Source organism: Lepidochelys olivacea, assembly GCF_965140295.1.
Source record: "Lepidochelys olivacea isolate rLepOli2 genome assembly, chromosome: 1".
Lineage (NCBI taxonomy): Eukaryota > Metazoa > Chordata > Testudines > Cheloniidae > Lepidochelys > Lepidochelys olivacea.
Genome location: NC_140411.1, coordinates 158870246 through 158893350, shown reverse-complemented (window position 1 = coordinate 158893350; position 23105 = coordinate 158870246). Strand labels below are relative to the sequence as shown.

General features: G+C 42.2%; 1 protein-coding gene across 2 annotated transcripts in view; it reads right to left on the bottom strand.

The window, feature by feature from the left end:
• The window catches only part of HSF2BP (heat shock transcription factor 2 binding protein), a 59950-nt gene that overhangs the window by 34430 nt on the left and 2415 nt on the right, over positions 1–23105 (bottom strand). For both annotated transcript variants that reach the window (XM_084640981.1, XM_084640982.1), the window contains exons 2-5: positions 20812–20962; positions 12377–12480; positions 2491–2640; positions 469–607 (exon numbers count right to left, since the gene is read on the bottom strand). In XM_084640981.1, coding sequence (XP_084497107.1) covers positions 469–607; positions 2491–2640; positions 12377–12480; positions 20812–20962 — 544 coding nt within the window. The remainder of the gene's footprint in view (positions 1–468; positions 608–2490; positions 2641–12376; positions 12481–20811; positions 20963–23105) is intronic.

Sequence of the window (23105 nt, the reverse complement as noted above, 5' to 3'; positions counted from 1 at the left end):
TCTCACCCTAGGATATCAGGCTTCCTTAATAGCCATTTGTGAAGCATATATTCCTCCTGGAAGTTGAGATAATTAGCTTATGTCTTCTACTAATATTATATTAAACGTGAAAGCCTTGTCTAAACTTCTGATTTCAAAGTGAGATTACAGTGAGAGAGAATCTAAACGGCAGAGTTTTCTTTTCAACAGATCTACTCCCAGGATGAATTCAGAATCTTATTTACCAACTTAAATAATTAAGTAAGTTTTATCATGTTTTACTCTTCTTAGCACGGCAGAACCAACACAGCTAGAAGACAATGAAGTTTTCTAGAACTTGAAGAGAATGGTGATTCATACATGATACCAACATTTTAAAAAATCAGTTATTTAGTCAAACAGCTAGATATACATCATCACACATTTACAGCAATATATGCTCCTTACAGTACATGTGGAATATAGTCCTGACATACAAAATTGACTTACTTGTCACAATGCCTGCCAAAGCTAATACAAACTGATTTTCATCAGAATCCAGATCTTGGTGTTTGGTATCTTCACCTAATGACCTCACAAAGCTCTCCATAGTTTGTCCCGTAATTGTGAAAAACTTTACTGCTTTGCTCTGCAAGTGCGGAGGGAAAACAATCACTTTTACAGGTTGCACTAAGTAATACTGAAAGGAACACAGGATAGGATACAGGTGTTACCTCTACCCACTGTACGTCATATTTCTTTACATGCTATAATTTACTGTCTCTTGCAGAACTCCTCCCTTATGAGAGACATCCTTCAGTGACTAGAACTCAGCTGCCAAATTCAGCAGTTACATTAATGGCAGAAGTTGTTAAATGCGGAGTTACATAAATGGTAAAGTAGTGCAACTTGGGCTCATCTAAGTGGCATTTAGTGTGATAGTAAAGTGAGCAACTTAAATATGTCTAGGGACAGAAGCAGTATTGCAGAAAAAGCAACTGATAACAGAGTGTAAGATAAAGCTGTGTAAGTTATACTCATTTGCACACCCACTGAATGACAAATTAAGATCAATTTATACCTAAAATGTATCTTCTATGGTATGCTCCCAATTATCTGAATAGCATGGTGGACATGAATTTTGTTCAGATAATCAGGAGTTTGGATAATCAAGAGGACAGGAGTGATACTGCAAGAAACCCTCTGCAAGGTGCTGGGGAGGAGACTGTACTGTTTGGGCAGAGCAGACCAGGACTCTACTCTGACCCACCAGGACTGCAACATTCCTTGCACCTTGTATCTGCAGGGACTGGGTGTCACCAGCCATAGGGCAGTGCAGGGAGCCCTCTGAAGCTGTGCTGTCATGGCCCTGCTCACTCGCTCCTGTGACAGCAGGGCTCTGGAGGGCTCCCTGCACTGCCCCAGGAGCCATTCACCAGCAGGGTTACCTCTCCCATGGCTGGAAATTTCTGCTCTATTGTCCGAACCTTTCCATTATCCAAATCCCAGGGAACAAGGAAGGGATTTGGATAATGCAGAGGTTCAGATGATAAGGTTTGGGAAAATTGGGAGTATACAGTATTTCAATTTGTCACCCAGAGAATTCCAGAGCAGTTGCATCCATTTACACTTGGCACGCTTTTAACTTTTTTTTTTTTTTTTTTACACAAACGATTCCTGGACACTGATAAATAAGTAGCCAATTCCTCCTCAGTATAATGACTAACGCGGTGCACGGACAGTACATTTGTATATTTCACATAAACCAACCACACATCCTATGTGCCTATTACTATCAATGCGCACGAAGTGCAGCTATTTTAAAATCATGATCCATGGAATATTCCTCTTAGAAAGTGACATAATTGATGTTTTGAATGAAATATGTTAGTATGGCTAAGTAGTTCCAAACACACACTTCCTTCACCACAACAGCAGGGGTTTGGATCTTAGTCGGTCATAGTACTCTATCACTCTTCTCCATTTTAAATTGGTTGTAAAACTATCACTTTTAATTTTGTGGGCTAGAACAGAGGAAGAAACATCCCATAATTCCTTTGTTTCATGGCATGAGAGGTAGACTGTGCGTATTTTCTGATGAGCACTGCGGTGGGGAGGACTGGTTGGTAGGTACGTACTTTGGAGAATAAGTGGGCAAGGGAATTGCTGAAGTAATGTCAGGGATTTTTTTCCTCTGGTGGTGGGTTTACAAAATTATTTATACTGTGATGGCAGTAATCTGCATTTTCAGTCTGATGATAGCGGATGAGAAAAGAAAATGTCCCTCTTATCTGTGCCTTGTAACATCAAATATTAAATTACTGTTTGTTCCCTGCTTGCTCTACATTAAACTATTTATAGACTATAAAAATTGGAGACCAAAAAGAATAAACAATTCAGAGACTTATTTTGCTATATGTTCAATTACTGAAATACACCTATGTGTTAAGATATGTTATTTAAAGCATGTTACCTATCTATAATATAATACTTAAACATTCCCACTAAAATGTATACACCTGCAGTACTCACCCCTCCTAGAATGTTTTTAACTGCTTCCTCATTGCTAGAGACACCCCATAACAAAGTACAGACTGCAGCTCCCATTTCTGTACAATATTCTGCCTGTTGCAGTAGTTGCTGTCTTGCCTCATTCAGCTGCTGTCGAAGGGCTAATTTCTCCTGAAATTAATTTAAGTAAATTTTGGGAGATTAATACTGAAGGGCATTTCATCTGATTTCAAAGTATCCCAACTACGTTTCTACCACAAGACAGAGAAAGGGAGACAATATTACGGCCATATATATATAAAATGCGGCAATTCACAGTACTTCCACAGAGCTAAATTCTCTCTCCAGAGCAGTCTGAGTAACCATGCTGTGTGCTGGGGAAGTCAACAGGAGTTAGGAGTCTGCCACCTGCAATTTATGGAGCAGTGCTAGAGTTGAACAATGACAGCTACAATAGCCTCAGTGGTTCAAGTTAAAGTAGAATTAGCTCCTACTACACAAAGAATTGCATCTCTCATTGAGAGACAAGAGCTTTTAGCAAGACAGGTGAGTCTTAGGGTAGCAGTCCTGTGAAAAACTGCTAAGTATCTCAGCCATGTGAGATAAAGTTGTTTGTGAGCTAGAATAAATGCTCCAGAAAAAAATTGTGGCCTATCTCAGAGAAGCTAGAGGCTATACTTAATCTGCCACTGCATGTCAGGGAAGACAGGATCCCTGGAGCAGTAAGCTCTAGGCCCGATGTTTGGGATGGCCTTCAAACTTAGGACCACAGATCACTGGGCTCCAAAGATCTGTCATCCATGGTGTAGGAGCAGCAGTCCCATCCCAGGTCTGTCTGCTTCAGTGCTGGGTGAACTGGTTTTGTGCTTGGCTCACTCCGCCATAGATCAGCACAGAGAACACAGCACTTGATTGGTAAATTCAACAAGACCTGGAAGTATTTTGGAGCAGTAAATGTTTCTCACAGCCATATGGAAGGTTGGCAGAAAGAGGGACATGAACTGAAGATACTACCAGGTCGCATTCAGTCTTAAATTAATCCTTACTTCCTCATCAGACAGAATTGCCTGACCAGACAAGAAAGAAGTAAGTCATGAGCAGACCACAAAGAAAACCAAGAGGTATCAATATCCTAAAAAATACTTCCAAATTGATGCCTAAAATAGATTAAATATAAACCTACCAAAAATCACACTAAATAATGAACAATGGTTCAAGGAAAGAGAGAGCAGAGCTACTAACACTTGTGAAGATACTCTGAGCATTGTGATTTGGGGGCAGTTTTTGCAGCTGCTTGTAAATAAACAGCCATATGCACCTCAGAATTTCATACTTGCAGCCTGCAGCTTTTGCTTTGGCAGCCTGTGGTACAGACAGCAGAACAGCTGCTCCAGGCAATTCCTGAGCACACCTGGCCACTCAATGGGGAACAGAACATATGCAACACTGAGGGGAATGTCTGCATTGCAATTATACAGATGATTTGGGTTTGGGCTAAGGGGCTGTTTAATTGTGGTACAGATGTTCAGGCTCAAGTTGGAGCCCAGGCTCTAGGACCCTGTGAGGTTGGAGGGTCCCAGAGCTCAGGCTGCCCAAGCCCAACATCTACACCACACTTAAACAGCCCCTTGGCCAGAGTCAGCTAGCACGGGCCAGCCGCGGGTTTTTAATTGTAGTGTAGACATACCCAGAGAAGACCTCTCCCTCTGAAGTAGGGAGCAACCGTCTCACATCCCCCATTACCACTACACTGGGGTAGCAAAGTTAATTTAGATGGGGGGATCCCTGCAGGACAGCCCTACTCCCAGAATAGGAGCTTTTCATGCAGGCTGGGATGGGGGGCACTTGCTGAAGCCTAAAAGGGAGGAGGGAGCTAGGGCACTGCTAGGAGTATAGGATGGGAGTTGGAGGGGCACTGCTGGAGTCTGATGAGGAGTGACGGGTATGGGCTTCTGGGCCACTCAGACTATCCCAACGTGTGCAGTGCTAGACAGGCTGGGGAAGTGACATCAGGACTGGGGTGCCAGGAACTGGGAACAGGGAGATGGAGGTGGGGGCTGTACCACACCTCTTGGAGAGTGCCTTGGGCAGAGGGAGTAGGGACCAGTAAAGAAAAGGATACCAACTGAAGAGTAAAAAAAGGGGGAAAGCACAGTCCATGTCAGAAGGAAGCATCCTATTTGTGTGGGTGCCCTGTGTGTTTCGCATCCTGACACCAGCACACATATAAGGGCTGGGGGAGGGGGAGTATGTTTTCTTAACAAGTTTTGAGTATAGAAAAAAAACAGAGCCAAACATATGATTTAAAAAAAAAACAAAAAACACCACACTCAGGATTTCAAAGCTAAGGATCTCAATTTTGGGGGGCTGTCTCAATTTTTGAAGTTGTGGGGTTGAAAATACCGAAACAGTTAAAGTTCACCTAAAGATAAGATGCTATAACATGGAAGGATGCTATAACATCCATGGATGCTATAACATCCATCCACAATGCTTTGCAGATTCATACGTTCTTGTTAGAAGTGATTACTTTAATTAGATCTCTCAGGTCACATAATTGGTCATCTAAAAATCTACTTTGTTGATATTTTCCTATGTCCACATCTAGCTGCCTACATCACATCTTATAGCCACCTTTGTGTTGATTAAATTTACTGTCAGTGGGAAATGCAACATATGATTCACTGTTTTGCAAATGAAATGTATTGATATTTACAGCATCAATCCACAATATAATCTTCTGTTACTGTAGTCTACTCAATAGACTTACACTAATTACGGATACCAAAGAATCTGGGACTTCTCTTGCTGGTAAATAAATAGTTTTTCGAAATTTTTCTGTGTGTACTACAAGCAGTCGGTTATTCAAACCAGTCGTTAAAATCTTGTTAACTTAAAAATGAGTTTGTTGAATTTACTTTCTTTACTCTAAACTCATCAGATCCATCAGCTTCTTTGACACCAGCTTGCAGCAAATCTTCTGCTCAAATACACTGAACCTTCTTCCTATCTTTCTTCTTTTCTGTATTGCATTTATTCAGTGTTTGCATTTTGCACTTAGGAAGGGAAATGCTGATGTTGATTAATAAGACATAACTTTGGTAATGTTATAACTGGATAAGCCTGTCAGGATGCAAAGCCACAGCAAAAAAATCAAACAGTGTTCATAAACATCATCATAGCAAATGAATGAAAACCAGAAATAATATTTACAAGACCAGAGGAATAAACAGACCCCGCAAAAAACACACTAACAACCCTCCAAGAAGCAATTCTACTATGGGTGCATGCACACCGACTACTTATTGTGCTATGCAACATCTTCCAAGAAGGGTCAAACTTCATGACTACAACAGTGATAAACTACGTAACTAGAAAGTGATTAGTTAAGAAGACAGTAGTGAACCAAAGATTAGATGTATGCTTCCAATTTTGCTCAGGTTCAGAGGGTGTTTTAATTTCCTAAAGAAGTTATTGTTAGGGACCGAGATGTAGGCAGTTTGGCCTAGTAATCAGAGCAGGAGTCAGGTCTAGTGGGCAAAGCAGGTATCCAGCTTGGGGAACGAAGCCAAGGTCAGCACCAGAGTCAACTGCCAGTTACTAGAGCCAGAGGTCAAGCCAGAGTCAGAACCAGTAATCAAAGCTGAGGTCAGATGCCAAATGCCAGCGCCAAGGGTCAAGCCGGAGACAGGGTCAGAGCCAGGACTCATCACTGAGGATTGGAGGTGAGGCACAAAGGCAGAAGGAGAGGCAAGGATCAAGCATGGAGCAGGAGCAAAAGAGGGAACAGGAGCCAAGGCAGGGATAAGGCAGGAACCAGGAGCAGAGCAGGAACAGGGTTGGGTGCAGTAAGCAGGCACAAGCAGGGTGCAACGCAGCCACAACTACCTTGCAACCACAAGGACACCACCTTATTATCAGACAAACTTCCTGTTCCTCCTCCTGATGGAGGTGGGCGATCCTCCAACCAGAGCTCCCATAGGTGGTGCCTTGGCTGAGGCTACAGCCCTAGTAGCTTCTCAGCACACCAGGTTTCAGTAGCCATTGGGTGGAGGTCAGAATGGTGCAGCTGTCTAGAGATTCCCAGGGCCTGGGTTCAATACCTGGGATGTCACAGTTACCTAGGTTTGTGAAGAAACAATGGAATACAAAATGATTATTCATTCTTGACCAAGAAAAGAGTATTACTATTATCAACAAGGAGGAAGGAATGCAAGCCAAAATAGGGAAAAAAACAGGTTAAAGAATATTTAGAAAAGCAGGATGTATTCAAGTCAGTAGGACCTGATGAAATTCATCCTAGGGTGCTTATGGAACTAGTTGAAGCAATCTCGGAACCACTGGCAATTATCTTTGAGAGGCTGAGGTCCCAGAAGACTATGGTACCTTTCTTTAAAAAAGGGAACAAAGAGGACCCAGGGAATTACAGACCAATCAACCTAATCTGACACTTGGAAAGATACTGGAACAAATTATTAAATGATCAGTTGATACGCATCTGGAGGAGAACAGGATTATCCAAGGAATAGCCAACACGGATTTGTCAAAAACAAATGATGCCAAACCAACCTCATTTCCTTCTTTGACAGGGTTACTGGTCTACTGAATAGGGGGAAGCTCTAGATGTGATATATCTTGATTTTAGTAAGGCTTTTGACACAATCCCCCATGACATTTTCATAAGCAAACAGGGAAATGTAGTCTAGACGAAATTACTATAAGGCATAGCCAAAATGCACCTCACAAGCCGCACGTGGCTCTTTACGAGTTTGAGTGTGGCTCACAGAGCTCGGAGTTGCAGCACCACTGGAGGAGCCAAGGCTTAGGGCTGCAGCCCCACCAGGCAGAGCCAGTGCACGGGTCTGCAGCCCCGCTGGTAAGAGCCGGTGCGTGGGAGTCCAGCCCTGCAGGAGGCGCCCAGGCTCGGGGTTTCAGCTGCACATGTCCATTATAACAGAATATTGCTTCAAGTAATGCTGTGTGGACCTCCTTGCTTGGGTTCTTCCCACATTCTGCACAACACATACAGTGTTTACTGTTCGTAAGTCAGATTTCAATTGTTTCAGATCTAAGTGTTAACCCTCCTTTACTTTCGTGGATGATGATGACGACATCTTCAAATTGTAAGAAACGCAAGTATGAAGAAAACTGAAGTTTTAAGTCAGAATGGGGGGGGGAAATTTTGCATTCATTGTTAAAGGTGACAAACCCCTGTGCCTTACCTGCACAGTGAGCAACTTGAAACCTCGCTACAAACTAATCATAGTAACTTTTTATCTAAATACCCTCCTGAATCAGAATTAAGGAAGAACAAGCTAACCGCACTAAAATCACGCCTAAACAGTCAACAGACACTACTTTCTGTGTTCAGTAAGGAAGCTGACACAATGACCATAGCTAGTTTTGTTAGGTCCTGGAATATCGCTTGTGCTAAATGTCCACTGTGATAGAGAATTTGTTAAGAAGAATACTGCCCAAGTGGTTGCAATTTTAGATCCAAGTAACACAAAACCTGAACAACGAATAAAGCAAATTCCAATTTCGCACGACCCTATGGAGAGGCAGATCTCCCAGATCAGTGCTAATGTTCCAAGCAAGATCATAGATGCAAAATGATCCAAAGAATTCTGTAGCATTCCACCTGTCAATTAATCCACGATATACAAGGTAGACCACAACGAGCTGTATTTGTTTGCTATGTTTCTGTGGATGTAATTGTGAAAGAAGGAATGTTGGAATTAGTGGCGCTAAAGAAACAACCCATGGTGTTGACATAAAGAACGCACTTGACAAAGCATTTATAAATGCCAATGTACCACTGGATAAACTTGTCAGTGTAGCAATGGATGGAGCACCTGCAATGGTGGGGAAAAAAGTAGGCCTTATCAGACTCTTGAAAAGCAATCCCAAATTTCCAGAGTTTCTCCCTGTTCATTTTATCATCCATTGTGAACATCCCACAGGTAGATACTTCAAGTACAAAAATATTACAAAAACGGTCCTAGAATTTGTGAATTTCACCTGCTCGAATGGGAAGACTCATCAACAGTTCAAAAATTTCATTGAAGAGCTGGATCTTGAAGACAAACCTAACGAGTCTCTTTCTACTGTATTGTGAGGTGGTTATCAACCAGCAATGTCTTAAATAGGTTTATGGAACTGCTGGAGCCTTTCAGTGCTTTCCTTGAAGAAAAGGAAAAGTCCTGTCCACCACTGAAAGATGAGCAATGGATGCAGAATCTGGTGTTTTTCGCTGATATTATGTGGCATCTGCAAACTCTCAATGTGGCACTCCAAGGGGAGGAAGATTATTTCTGACCTAACTCAGACAGTATTCAGCTGCCAGAACAAGTTAAAGCTTCTGCAAAGCGACATAGTGTCAAGAGACTTCAACCACTTTCCCCATCTCAAGAGTAAGGTAAAAATATTCCCTGTAACTGAAGCAGAAGATCACAAACATGAGGAATACAGAGGTAAATTACAAGCACTGCTTGATACTTTCAGGCCAGGTTTGAAGACTTGGAGAAGCTGAGATCCTGCTTTGCTTTTCTTGTAAACCCTGTCATGGTTGATGTGATCAACTATGGCTCTCCAATTCCCAAAACCGTGGTTACAGAAACATCTGCTGTAGAAATGGAACTACTGGAAATTCAGGAGGACTAAGCTCTAAAGATAATGAAAAAATCACAGTCTACAATCGAGTTCCAGAAGCAAGTGCCAGGAATGAAGTATCCTCAACTCAAGAAGACTAGTGTGCGGCTCATTTCAATGTTCGGCACAACATACTGCTGTAAATTGCTGTACTCCATGATGAAGTTCGTAAAATTGAAACGTCATGCAGTCCTTACTAATCAACATCTGATTGAGCTCCTCCGTACTGCCTTGACAACATATTAACCACTTTCCAAAGACTTACGACCAGGATGGAGACCCACAAGTCCTGTAGCTCGAACAGTAATTAGCCGTGACACATTAAGTAGGATGTTACTATTTTAGAAAATTTATGTGTAAAGGTTGTGCATGTCTAGCGGCTCTCGAACTTCTGAAAATTATCGGATGTGGCTCAGAGGGTCCGTAAGTTTGGCCACCCTGGTCGAGATTTACTTGGTCCTGCCACAATACAGAGGGCTGGACTTGATGACTTCTTGAGATTCCTTCCAGCCCCACATTTCTATGATTACCTATCCATAAATTCCAGGTGATTTGTTTTTCTCTTACATCCATACCAATGAATCACCAGTCTGTTTTCAGATAGCTTGATGAACCTGCAGAAAACAATTCAGTACATTCACAAACACGACTACATCTTTTAACTTGTTCCCAGACTGACACCACCACCATTGCTACTAAATAGCTGTCAACTGAAAGAGTATTCTGGATAATGACATGCAAATAAGTAGACAATTATAATACGATACATATATCCATCAGGATCCCAAAGACTTTCACAACCTATACATATACACACCACTGAAAGACACATCGTTTTTGACTGGGAGGCAACCAGCACATACTGCACAACAATGAAGATGAGAGGGAAAGCTTTGGCCAAGAACACCAGGGGAACTCCTACTCTTATTAAATGTGCCATAATTTATTTTAAGGTCTTATCCAAAAGAGAGCACACACAGTGAACAGGACGGCACTCAGTTTATAAAGTTTGTAAGAGTGGAGGGTTGAATCCATTAGGTCAGGATTTGAGTCAGTGGCAATAAGATGTGTAGGTATTTCAAATCTGATGCTTAGACCACTGAGGAATGGACCAGAATAGCTACAGCAGAATAAGCTACAGTAACTCCTCACTTAACGTTGTAGTTATGTTCCTGAAAAATGCAACTTTAAGTGAAACGATGTTAAACAAATCCAATTTTCCCGTAAGATTTAATGTAAATGTGGGGGGTTAGGTTCCAAGGAAATTTTGAGGGGGCAGACAAAAGGCATTATATACTGTACAGTACTGTACTGTGATTGGGAAGTTCCCCTGGCTTACCCCACACAGGCACAGCCCACTGCAGGCAAGGCCGCTAGGAAGCACCTTTGCGGTAGCAGTGGCAGCTTACCTGGAGAAGAACAGGCGCTGACTTTGCTGGGGGATGCTCCAAGCCCGCCTCTTCCCGTCCCCGCTCCACTCCAGGCCCAACTCTTCCCACCCCCACTCCACCTCCTCTCTGGAGCATGCCACATCCCCGCTCCCAGAAAGTCCTAAGCGCCACCAAACACCTGTTAGGCAGCGCTTAGGACTTTCTGGAACGGAGGGGAAGGAGTGGAGATGCAGCGCTTCCCTGCTCCTCCTCCTCCCTCCCAGAAAGTCCTAAGCGCCGCCAAACAGTTTGGCGGTGGGGGAAGCGCTGGGAGGGAAGGGGAGGAGGCAGAGAAGAGGAACTTGTGCAATGCTCCCTTGTAAAGTTGCTGCTCTTCCACAAAATCTTACATGCAGTGTACAGAGCAGGCAGCCAAACGATGTTATAAGGGAGCACTGCACAACTTTAAACAAGCATGTTCCCTAACTGAGCAGCGACGTAACTTTGAAACAAAGTGATGCGGGAGGACATTAAGTGAGGAGTTACTGTATTCTGCAATTACTCCCCCTGTGGACATTCTTATTCTGGAGTAAGAATGCCTTTTTCTGATTTAGCTTAATCCACTTTGGAAGCAGATCAAAATAAGCTGGAAAAAGGCACTCTTTTTGTGGAACAAGAGTATCCACACCAAGAGCTATTCTGGAATAGCTACTGCACTTTAAATTCACGCCCTACATTATTGTAGAGCATCTTCCCTATGTAGTCAATCCCTAGGTCACTTTCTGGAGTCAAGCATTCCACTTTGCTTGACAATGTCTCTATGCAGTATTGCAACTATAGTTAGATCTAGAGTTTTACTCAGGTACAGCTAGTGGTACATGACATGACAGCAGGAGAAATGAGAACAGGGGCCAAAAAGAAATACTGTATTAAAAACAAAAAATGAACACAGCTTAAGTCAGCCCAGATGGGAGAAGGTTTCATTTTGTGCACAGCAATGCCTGTGTTATATTCCATGTATTTTTCCTTTTGAAACAGACACATTATAGAAATGTTATATTAAATTCAAGGGACTAATTCCTCCAAACAGCTCTTGATGTCAACTATCTGAAAAGATCTTGCAACAAGCTTTGCGAACACCCAAGCAGTGTGTTTTTCAATCTTGATACAAAGAGCACATTTATGTAGATTTCCAGTGCTGTGTTAAACCAGATTCAAAAAGAGTCAAACAATCTAAAAAAAAATTAAGGAAATTCATATTTAAGGATAAAACTGTCCTAAATTCATCCTGTGACATATAACAATTGCGGCACATACAATATAAAAAAATCAAATTATTTTTAACCCATGTAGACTATGCAATACATACATATGTAACAGAGACAATCCCTTTATTATACCAATTCAGGTGTAATTTTATGTTTGAAAAAAAGGAGAGATCTCTGAACACAATTATCAAACATATTTAGTTTTCCCCCAACTCTATTTGGGAATAATACGTAATTAGTTATTTTAGAGACATTTATAACAAGAGGTAAATAAATTCTGACAGAAATGTGAATTTGTTTCCCTTTAAGATTTCAGCTTCAAATAATTATTAGTTCTGCAGTCATGTTTCATTTTACTACTTTTATCATATGGATCATTCTGTTCCAGAACAATCTTTCATACAAAAAGTATTAAGGCTAGAACTTTTAGGTGCACAATTTACATATTACTTGGTTATATGAACTCAGTGCCCAACAGTTTTCCAGGTTACCCAGAAGCCATATACTGAAGAGATATTATATCTTGCACGGTTCAAGTGCTGAACTAGTATTTCCCTGCACTTCTTACTAAAATTCAAGCATACAGATCATAGCTTACTTTTTTGTGAACAAATGTACCTTTTTCTCCCTCATGCAATCTGATTGGGCTGTTTCCAGACGGGCTTTGAAATGTTCACAATCCATTCTCACCTGCTCTAGTTCTTGTTCTCTTTTCTCCATGTCTGCAAAATATAATTTGAACAAATTAAACAATAAGAAGTTACAAGCAACTACCTTACACTAAGCATGAAGATTCTGCCAAATGCAATATGAAGAGTCTGCTTTAATATTTGGTTGTGTCAGGCCTCCTCCTTGTGGCCAACTGGGACTATAACTATGTGTCACATTATTAAACAATTATTACAAAAAATCTATTAAATTAACATGAAGTTTTTGATTTAAACCAGGAAATACATGAGAATTCACCATGAAGGATCAAATCTCTCATACTTGACCACAACAGGGCACAGTAAGCTATGTTGAAATTGAACTCCCTTTTGCCCAGAACATTATCTTTATTTTTAATGTCATTCATTTTCTATTTTTTATTAGTTTTCATAATCTACAGATTATCTGAAATCTTTGCCCTCACTTTTAGTGGTGAAGATGAGGAAAATACCAACACCAACTAGAAGTAAATGTTGATTTAATCTATGGGGTATGAAGTATGTGAACAATTAAAAAATGTAGTACAAGCACTCCAAATGTATTAATGTTTGTAGAACACTAGATAAATGCTAAGCATATCTTTACAGTGCTGTCTAAAACTGATCCATGATTGCTTTAAAAAAAAAAACAGTTAAATAAGAGAAACTGATCTCCAGATTTATTAGAAATATGGTTTTATTTGAAGTGCTTTGCTGTAATAAATAGAAATCAAGTGCAATTATAATACTAATAAATCAGGAGATTAGCCCCATGCCCCTTCAAACTAGCCTGCAACACTAGGTGGGCTGTCTTCATAGGACAGTTACACCCACTGCAATCTGCAGAATGAGAGACCAGGATTCCTCTCTGAACATACAGTACCACTTAGTCAACTTAGTAATCACTTTAAATATTAATTTCTCTTATATTTGAATAACAAACAAATTCTGAAGGGAAAAAATTCATTTTAAAAACTTCATCCAGTGCCTTTTCACAATTTCCCCCATGTGCTCAGAAGGACAGACTAGTTCTCCCACAATTCACTGGGAAAGAACAAAGTGGCTCCAGAGGTGAGGCCAGCAAACTGGTTGAAACTATAGTAAAGAACAAAATTGTCAGACACATAGATGAACATAATTTGTTGGGGAATAGTCAAGATGTCTCACCAATCTACTAGAATTCTTTTAAGGGGTCAACAAGCATGTGGACAAGGGGGGATCCAATGAATATAGTGTACTTAGATTTTCAGAAAGCCTTTGACAAGGACACATTTGGAGGCAGGAACGTCTGTGAGGGGAGGGCTCCTGCCTCATACTGAGAATGAGGGGCGATCAGCAGGTTATCTCAAGTGCTTATATACAAATGCACAAAGCCTTGGAAACAAGCAGGGAGAACTGGAGGTCCTGGTGATGTCAAGGAATTATGACGTGATTGGAATAACAGAGACTTGGTGGGATAACTCACATGACTGGAGTACTGTCATGGATGGTTATAAACTGTTCAGGAAGGACAGGCAGGGCTGAAAAGGTGGGGGAGTAGCACTGTATGTAAGGGAGCAGTATGACTGCTCAGAGCTCCGGTACGAAACTGCAGAAAAACCTGAGTGTCTCTGGATTAAGTTTAGAAGTGTGAGCAACAAGAGTGATGTAGTGGTGGGAGTCTGCTATAGACCACCGGACCAAGGGGATGAGGTGGATGAGGCTTTCTTCCGGCAACTCGCAGAAGCTACTAGATCGCACGCCCTGGTTCTCATGGGTGACTTTAATTTTCCTGATATCTGCTGGGAGAGCAATACAGCGGTGCATAGACAATCCAGGAAGTTTTTGGAAAATGTAGGGGACAATTTCCTGGTGCAAGTGCTAGAGGAGCCAACTGGGGGGGAGCATTTCTTGACCTGCTGCTCACAAACCGGGAAGGATTAGTGGGGGAAGCAAAAGTGGATGGGAATTTGGGAGGCAGTGACCATGAGTTGGTTGAGTTCAGGATCCTGACACAGGGAAGAAAGGTAAGCAGCAGGATACCGACCCTGGACTTCAAGAAAGCAGACTTCGACTCCCTCAGGGAACGGATGGGTAGGATCCCCTGGGGGACTAACATGAAGGGGAAAGGAGTCCAGGAGATCTGGCTGTATTTCAAGGAATCCCTGTTGAGGTTACAGGGACAAACCATCCCGATGAGTCGAAAGAATAGTAAATATGGCAAGCGACCAGCTTGGCTTAACGGTGAAATCCTAGCAGATCTTAAACATAAAAAAGAAGCTTACAAGAAGTGGAAGGTTGGACATATGACCAGGGAAGAGTATAAAAATATTGCTCGGGCATGTAGGAATGAAGTCAGGAGGGCCAAATCGCAGCTGGAGCTGCAGCTAGCAAGAGATGTCAAGAGTAACAAGAAGGGTTTCTTCAGGTATGTTGGCAACAAGAAGAAAGCCAAGGAAAGTGTGGGCCCCTTACTGAATGAGGGAGGCAACCTAGTGACAGAGGATGTGGAAAAAGCTAATGTACTTAGTGCTTTTTTTGCCTCTGTCTTCACGAACAAGGTCAGCTCCCAGACTGCTGCGCTGGGCATCACAGCATGGGGAGTAGATGGCCAGCCCTCTGTGGAGAAAGAGGTGGTTAGGGACTATTTAGAAAAGCTGGACGTGCACAAGTCCATGGGGCCGGACAAGTTGCATCCGAGAGTGCTAAAGGAATTGGCGGCTGTGATTGCAGAGCCATTGGCCATTATCTTTGAAAACTCGTGGTGAACGGGGGAAGTCCCAGACGACTGGAAAAAGGCTAATGTAGTGCCAATCTTTAAAAAAGGGAAGAAGGAGGATCCTGGGAACTACAGGCCAGTCAGCCTCACCTCAGTCCCTGGAAAAATCATGGAGCAGGTCCTCAAAGAATCAATCCCGAAGCACTTACATGAGAGGAAAGTGATCAGGAACAGTCAGCATGGATTCACCAAGGGAAGGTCATGCCTGACTAATCTAATCGCCTTCTGTGATGAGATTACTGGTTCTGTGGATGAAGGGAAAGCAGTGGATGTATTGTTTCTTGACTTTAGCAAAGCTTTTGACATGGTCTCCCACAGTATTCTTGTCAACAAGTTAAAGAAGTATGGGCTGGATGAATGCACTATAAGGTGGGTAGAAAGTTGGCTAGACTGTCGGGCTCAACAGGTAGTAATCAATGGCTCCATGCCTAGTTGGCAGCCGGTGTCAAGTGGAGTGCCCCAGGGGTCAGTCCTGGGGCCGGTTTTGTTCAATATCTTCATAAATGATCTGAAGGATGGTGTGGATTGCACTCTCAGCAAATTTGCGGATGATACTAAACTAGGAGGAGTGGTAGATACGCTGGAGGGCAGGGATAGGATACAGAGGGACCTAGACAAATTGGAGGATTGGGCCAAAAGAAATCTGATGAGGTTCAATAAGGATAAGTGCAGGACCCTGCACTTAGGACGGAAGAACCCAATGCACCGCTACAGACTAGGGACCGAATGGCTAGGCAGCAGTTCTGCGGAAAAAGACCTAAGGGTGACAGTGGACGAGAAGCTGGATATGAGTCAGCAGTGTGCCCTTGTTGCCAAGAAGGCCAATGGCATTTTGGGATGTATATGTAGGGGCACTGCCAGCAGATCGAGGGACGTGATCGTTCCCCTCTATTCGACATTGGTGAGGCCTCATCTGGAGTACTGTGTCCAGTTTTGGGCCCCACACTACAAGAAGGATATGGATAAATTGGAGAGAGTCCAGCGAAGGGCAACAAAAATGATTAGGGGACTGGAACACATGACTTATGAGGAGAGGCTGAGGGAACTGGGTTTGTTTAGTCTGCAGAAGAGAAGAATGAGGGGGGGATTTGATAGCTGCTTTCAACTACCTGAGAGGTGGTTCAGAGAGGATGGTTCTAGACTATTCTCAGTGGTAGAAGAGGACAGGACAAGGAGTAATGGTCTCAAGTTGCAGTGGGGGAGGTTTAGGTTGGATATTAGGAAAAACTTTTTCACTAGGAGGGTGGTGAAACACTGGAATGTGTTACCTAGGGAGGTGGTAGAATCTCCTTCCTTAGAAGTTTTTAAGGTCAGGCTTGACAAAGCCCTGGCTGGGATGATTTAATTGGGGATTGGTCCTGCTTTGAGCAGGGGGTTGGACTAGATGACCTCCCGAGGTCCCTTCCAACCCTGATATTCTATGATTCCCTCTATGTCCCTCACCAAAGGCTCTTAAGCAAAGTAAGCAATCATGGGATAAGAGGGAAGGTTCTCTCATGGATTGGTAACTGGTTAAAAGATAGAAAACAAAGGGTAGGAATAAATGGTCCATTCTCAGAATGAAGAGAGGTAAATAGTGGTGTCCCCCAGGGGTCTGTACTGAGCCCAGTCCTATTTAACATATTCATAGATGATCTGGAAAAAGGGGTAAAACAGTGAGGTGGCAAAATTTGCAGATGATAAAAAACTACTCAAGATAGTGACGTCCCACGCAGACTGCGAAGAGCTACAAAAGGATTTCTCAAAACTGGGTGACTGGGCAATAAAATCGCAGATGAAATTCAATGTTGATAAATGCAAAGTAATGCACATTGGAAAACATAATCCCAACTACACATATAAAATGATGGAGTCTAAATTAACTGTTACCACTCAAGAACAAGATCTTGGAGTCGTGGATAATTCTCTGAAAACATCCACTCAATATGCAGCAGCAGACAAAAAAGTAAACAGAATGTTGGGCATCATTAAAAAAGGGATAGATAATAAGACAGAAAATGTCATATTGCCTCTATATAAATCCATGGTTCGCCCACATCTTGAATACTGCATGCAGATGTGGTCACCCCATCTCAAAAAATATATATTAGAATGGGAAAAGGAAAAGATTCAAAAAAGGGCAACAAAAATGATTGGGGGTATGGAACAGCTGCCATATGAGGAGAGATTAATAAGACTGGGACTTTTCAGCTTGGAAAAGAGACGACTAAGGGGGGATATGATAGAGGTCTATAAAATCATGACTGATGTGGAGAAAGTAAATAAGGAAGTGTTATTTACTCCTTCTCGTAACACAAGAACTAGGTGCCACCAAGTGAAATTAATAGGCAGGAGGTTTAAAACAAACAAAGGAAGTATTTTTTCACACAACGCACAGTCAACCTGTGGAACTCTTGCTAGAGGATGTTGTGAAGGCCAAGACTACAACAGGGCTCAAAAAAGAACTAGATACATTCATGGAGGATAGGTCCATCAATGGCTATTAGCCAGGATGGGCAGGGATAGCGTCATTCCCTCTGGGGCACCTGGCATTGGCCACTGTCGGAAGACAGGATGCTGGGCTAGATGGATCTTTGGTCTGACCCAGTATGGCTGTTCTTATGTTCTTAAAGTGGCTCTATATACTGCCACACAAAGAAAGAATTTCTCTTAGGAGCGGGGTAACTGCCCTGTTACAGTATGTAACCATGGTACTTACCCTACAGTAACTGTGATTCTTCGAAATGTTGCAGTCAGTATGGATCCTATTGTAAGTGCACATGCCCCTCCTGCACACAAGCTCGGAATGTTTTCTGAACAGCAGTGACTGTTAGGGCTACAGATGCCCTTGTGCCTCCTTATGCTCAAGCACGAGGGCATAAAGGGCAGACTGGGTGCAATCCTCCCTCAGTTCCCTAGCAACTCAAAGCCTGTGCTGCTGACGACTCTGACAAGCAGGGAAGGAGGGCAGATTATGGCATCATCTCAAGAAACCAGTTTCTGTAGGGTAAATATCTATTCTTTCTTCTACGAGTGTGTGCCAGCGTGGATCTTACTGTACGTGGCTGGCAAACAGTATCTTCTCCAGATGGTATGAATGAGGAATATCAGCTGTGTCAGTCAAATCAAAATTGGAGTACTGCTCTCCCAAATTTGGAATAATGCTTGACAAATAAGGCAATTGCTCTCTGTAGCTGTCTTGCAGATTTCTGATACTGGCACATTTCAGAAGCAGGCAGAAGATGTTGTTTGAGTTCTGATGGAGTGAGCCTTGATATTTGGTGGGGGAGGTACACCAGCCAACTGGCAACACATCAAGACACTTTGTGTTATCCAGTTTGACAAACTTTCCGATGAAACAACCAGCTGTAACCAAAACTGATTAGAGGACATTTTGAAAATTTTATTCCTGTCAATATAATTTCAAAGAGCTCTGGATACATCCAGACTGTGTAGTTTCTTCTCCCCTTGTCTTGAGTGTTGTTTTGGAAAGAACACAGGTAAGTTAAAGGATTGACTTAACTGGAATTCAGAAATTATTTTGGGTACGAATCTTCCTAAGATCCCAGTACCACATTGACTGCGCGAAACAATGTGTATGGGGGTTCAGCCATGCGAGCCTGAAGCTCACTCACTCTGCTGGCTAAGGTGATGGCCACCAAAAAAGATTGTTTTGAGAGATGGTGGATGGAGCACAGTAGGAAAGAGGCTCAAAAGCGGGGGTGCACTCTGTAAGTTTTAGGAGAATAACATTGAGGTCCCATGCTGAAATAAGTTCTCTGGCCAGTAAGTTTACATTAGGCTAGTGGTGGACAACCTGCAGCCCATCAGGGTAATCTGACGGGCCACGAGACATTTTGCTGATGTTGACCGTCTGCAGGCATGGCCCCCCTCAGCTCCCAGTGGCCACTGTTTGCAGTTCCAAGCTAATGGGAGCTGTGGGAGGTGGCAGGCCACAGGGACATTTTCCGGAAGTACAGCTAGGAAAAGGGACAGAGGACATAACTGAAACTTGTCAATGTCTCTTGTTGTGAGCTGCCTCCGATGAACACTATCTGGCCATAGATAGATGTGGATGACCCTCTTTCTCAGGTGCACTGCTGCCATCACCACAGTTAGGCATTTTCTGAAGTCTCTTGGTGACGTGAAGAGCCGGAATAACAATACCTTATACTGTTGGTGAGTAGGCCCCACTGTAAATCTCAGGTACTTCCTGAGGGCCAGATGGATGGTGGCTATGTGGAAGTCTGTCTTGTGAGTTGAGAGCAAAGAACCGATCTTGAGCCTGAAGAGATGAAATAATGGAGGCAACCATTACAATCCTAAATCTGAGGCAGTGTACATATTTGTTTGGTCTCCTCAGGTGTAGGATAGGACGAAGACCACATTTTTTCTTCATAATAAGGAAGTATTACAAGCAGATGCCTCTACCTCCGTACTCTTGCAGAACCTTCTCTGTGGCTTCTGAGAGACTTCTTTCTGTAACAGGCACTCGCAGGAAGGGTCCCTGAAGAGGGACAGTAAAAGGAAGTAGGCAAGAGGCAAAAAATGAAAGTGGATGGGGTAGCAGTGGGCAATGATGTTGAACACCCATTTGTCAGCAGTAATCTCTGGCCACACCCCTAGGAAGGGGGTAAAGCATTTTCTGAAGATCAACTCTGGATTGCTCTTGATGAGGCTCCCGACACTCCCATCAAACCTGCTGCCCCTGAGAGGGATTCGGGTGCATGATGGAGGATGACGGGTCTCTTCTGGAATAAGAAGCTGTTTCCTGGATGGTTATTCTGCTTGGCAGTTGTGTGGGAAGGGTAGCATTCTTTGTCGTGTTGGAGCTGGTATTTGAACAGCTTTTAGTATGGTACCGGAGAATAGTTTACTACTGACCTCAGCAGAGCTCTGGAATCTCTGAAGGGGTGGAGCACTTCATCCGTCTAGTTACTGACGTACTTCATCTCCTTGAAGCTTTTTATAGAAGTTTGTACTTCTTTCGGAATACTAGGTGTCTGCAACCAAGAGGCATGTAGGTGTAATGGCCATGACCATGGATCCGGCAGCCATGTACGATGCATCCACAGAAACTGGCAGCACCATCTTTACTACTATTTGGCCCTCTTTGATGGTCTCCTTCAGTTCTTCTCCACAGCTGTTGGAGCTTGGATAGGAAAGGGGTTACCCTCTGCCATCTCAAAAAACTGTATTTTGCAAACAAAGCCTAGTAGTTTGTGATATAAAGTTGAAGGAAAGCAGATAGATATGCCTTATGTTCAAAAAGGTCCAATTTCTTTGGAGCCTCATCTTCCGTTGCACTTCTCTCATGGTTTTCAATGCAGAATGAGTTTCTTCCTGTCCCAATCTCTCTTCCTTTCTGTCTTTTAATAGGAAAATAGCAGCTTGCGTGAGTAAATAAAGATTTTGTCTTCAGTTAACTAATTAAAACATTTTTAAAAATTTAATTGATTGACATGTCTAGTTAATTCTGAAATTTTGAAAAACACCAGGGTTATCCTTTAACAAAATATTTAAGCAGAATGTGTCAACAAAAATCTATAGCCATTTGTACAAACCGGGCTGTGTTTGCTCTAAACAGTGTTGGAAGTATTTATGATTGCTGCTAATGTGGTGCAACTCACTTGTTTCAATAACATCCAATTTCCGGAAGCTCTCCAAGACATCTCCATTCAGTATTCGAGGCAGGAAGTCTCGTAACTGCATCACTTCAGTTGTCAGTCTCTCCAAATCTCTCTTCCTGACTTTAACAAATTCCTCTTTGGTCTCAGCCTTCTGAAACACGGAACAGACCACATATCTTTGTTACTCTACAATATTCTCTGATTTGTATTCTGGTTACACATCCTTCCTTCTCTGCCACAAATGCATCTCCCTGCATTCAATATATCTTCAGAAATATAGAATTTTATTTTGAAAGAAAATGTCATCTAGTGGTCTTTTTAAGCATGGGACTTTGACAATAGCAAGTGTCGTGCACATGCTGAACTACTGTCTTTAGAATGACCTAAGGCTTATGCTGTACCTTTCAAATTTTTTAATGAACTCAAAAGTTTTCTGAACCCCCCAACCATGTTGCTAAATTATAATAGTTCTTCTACTGGAAATATTTCTATTCACCACAAAAGATCAATTAAATTTTAAAAATTCTTAAATTAACATTCATGATGAACCAAAAACACACAGAAGCAATTAAATTCCAAGTTAAGACCAGTAAGAGTCATGTAATTCCTCTTCTTGTATCTAACTATTGCTATAGCATCCATTTCAACTCTGCATCTGAGAAAATTAGCTCTGGTTTTAAAAAACCCATGATTAAAAAAAAAATAAATCTCAATGCCAAAATAAAGTGAGGACTCAGCTCTAATCTCAGAGGTAAAGGTGCACATTGCACTGTCTTGAAAACTCTGCTGTACATTCACGAGTTATCACTAAGAGCTTCGGTTTTCTTTGTCTTCAATATCTGTTCTCCAACATGCTTTCAAAAGGCGGGATTGCAAAATTTCAAAAGATATTTTGCTTATTTCAACCTCCAATCCAATTATAATGTTTATGTTACATCCAGCAACTAAACTGGGTGCTGAACAAACCCCACAAAAACAATTTTTCACCCTAGAATGAAGCAACATATTTCTTACTCTCTTCTACTTTGATCACTTTGTATTATATGTGTCTATTTTTTTTCTTACAATCCTATTTCCACAAGTCTCTCTTGTGGTGTCTCTCTCTCTCCTCTTATTTCCCCTTTTTATTTAAATTCTGCTCCTTTTAGGGGGGACAGAAGGGAACATCGTCCCAGGAAACTTAATTTCCCCCCTTCTCCCTCTCCAAGAACCTTGCATTATGGGGACTACCTCACCTACCAAAAAGGACACAAAATTAGACATATGTTGAAATCCCCAATCTTTATTTGATGTGTACACTATTAGAACCCCCCCAAAACTAGTCAGAAATGTTCATATAGTAACCCTGAAAAATGTGCAAACAGATAGGCAACTGATTATCACCTCTTGCCTTGCAAATCCACCTGTCCTAATAGATGCGTGCCCACAGTGGTCAGTTAATTTTTAAAATAAGCCAGTAACTACCATGCTGGCAAGAAACCTCTAGTGAAAACAGCTCCCCCTCAAACCTGTTAAACTTCCTTCTGAAAAAGAGCTCTGTTTAAGCTCGAAAATGTCTCTCTCTCATCAACAGAAGTTGTTGCAACAAAAGATATTACCTCACTCAACTTGTCTCTAATATCCTGGGACCAGCATGACTGCAACACTGCATACAAACTTCCTTCAGTCAGCCACAAGGGGTTGCTAAAGAACTATACATGTAGCCTTTTCCCTAAAGGGCTGAGCTGTATATGCAACTTTCCCACCTCTAGGTGGATGGGGGAGTGAGGGTCATTCCAAGTATGCATTGCCACTAAACTATCAGGACAACACCTATGGCATTTGTATTTCTCCCACACCTTTTCTATTATTTCCTCTCCCTTATTGGTTGCTTGCTTCCTCCTCTCTCTCATCTCTTTGTATGCTTCCCTTAATTTTTACTTCTCGTTTTGCTTTTCTCTTTTGCAGTTCCCCACCACCAGCACTTCAAAAACACACCTGTGCTGTCTTAACAAAATCCCAGCTGTTCTGGTTCAGGCAACAGAGTGAAAATTAAAATATTAAAGTAAGATTCTTTACATAGATTGTAACGTTTTCAGGGCAGAGAGCATCTCTTTGTCATATGTTTGTAAAATGCCCAACAACATTGGGGTCTCTAAGTACTACCATATTACAAATAATAAATAACATTAAAATGAATTAAATCCCAAGGGGCTCAGAGGAAGGGAAGATAAATGGGGCAGCAAGACTTTAGATGAACAGTGTGACCAACCAGGGAACCGGGTAGATAAGTGGTCAAACAGGAAGGATAAAGC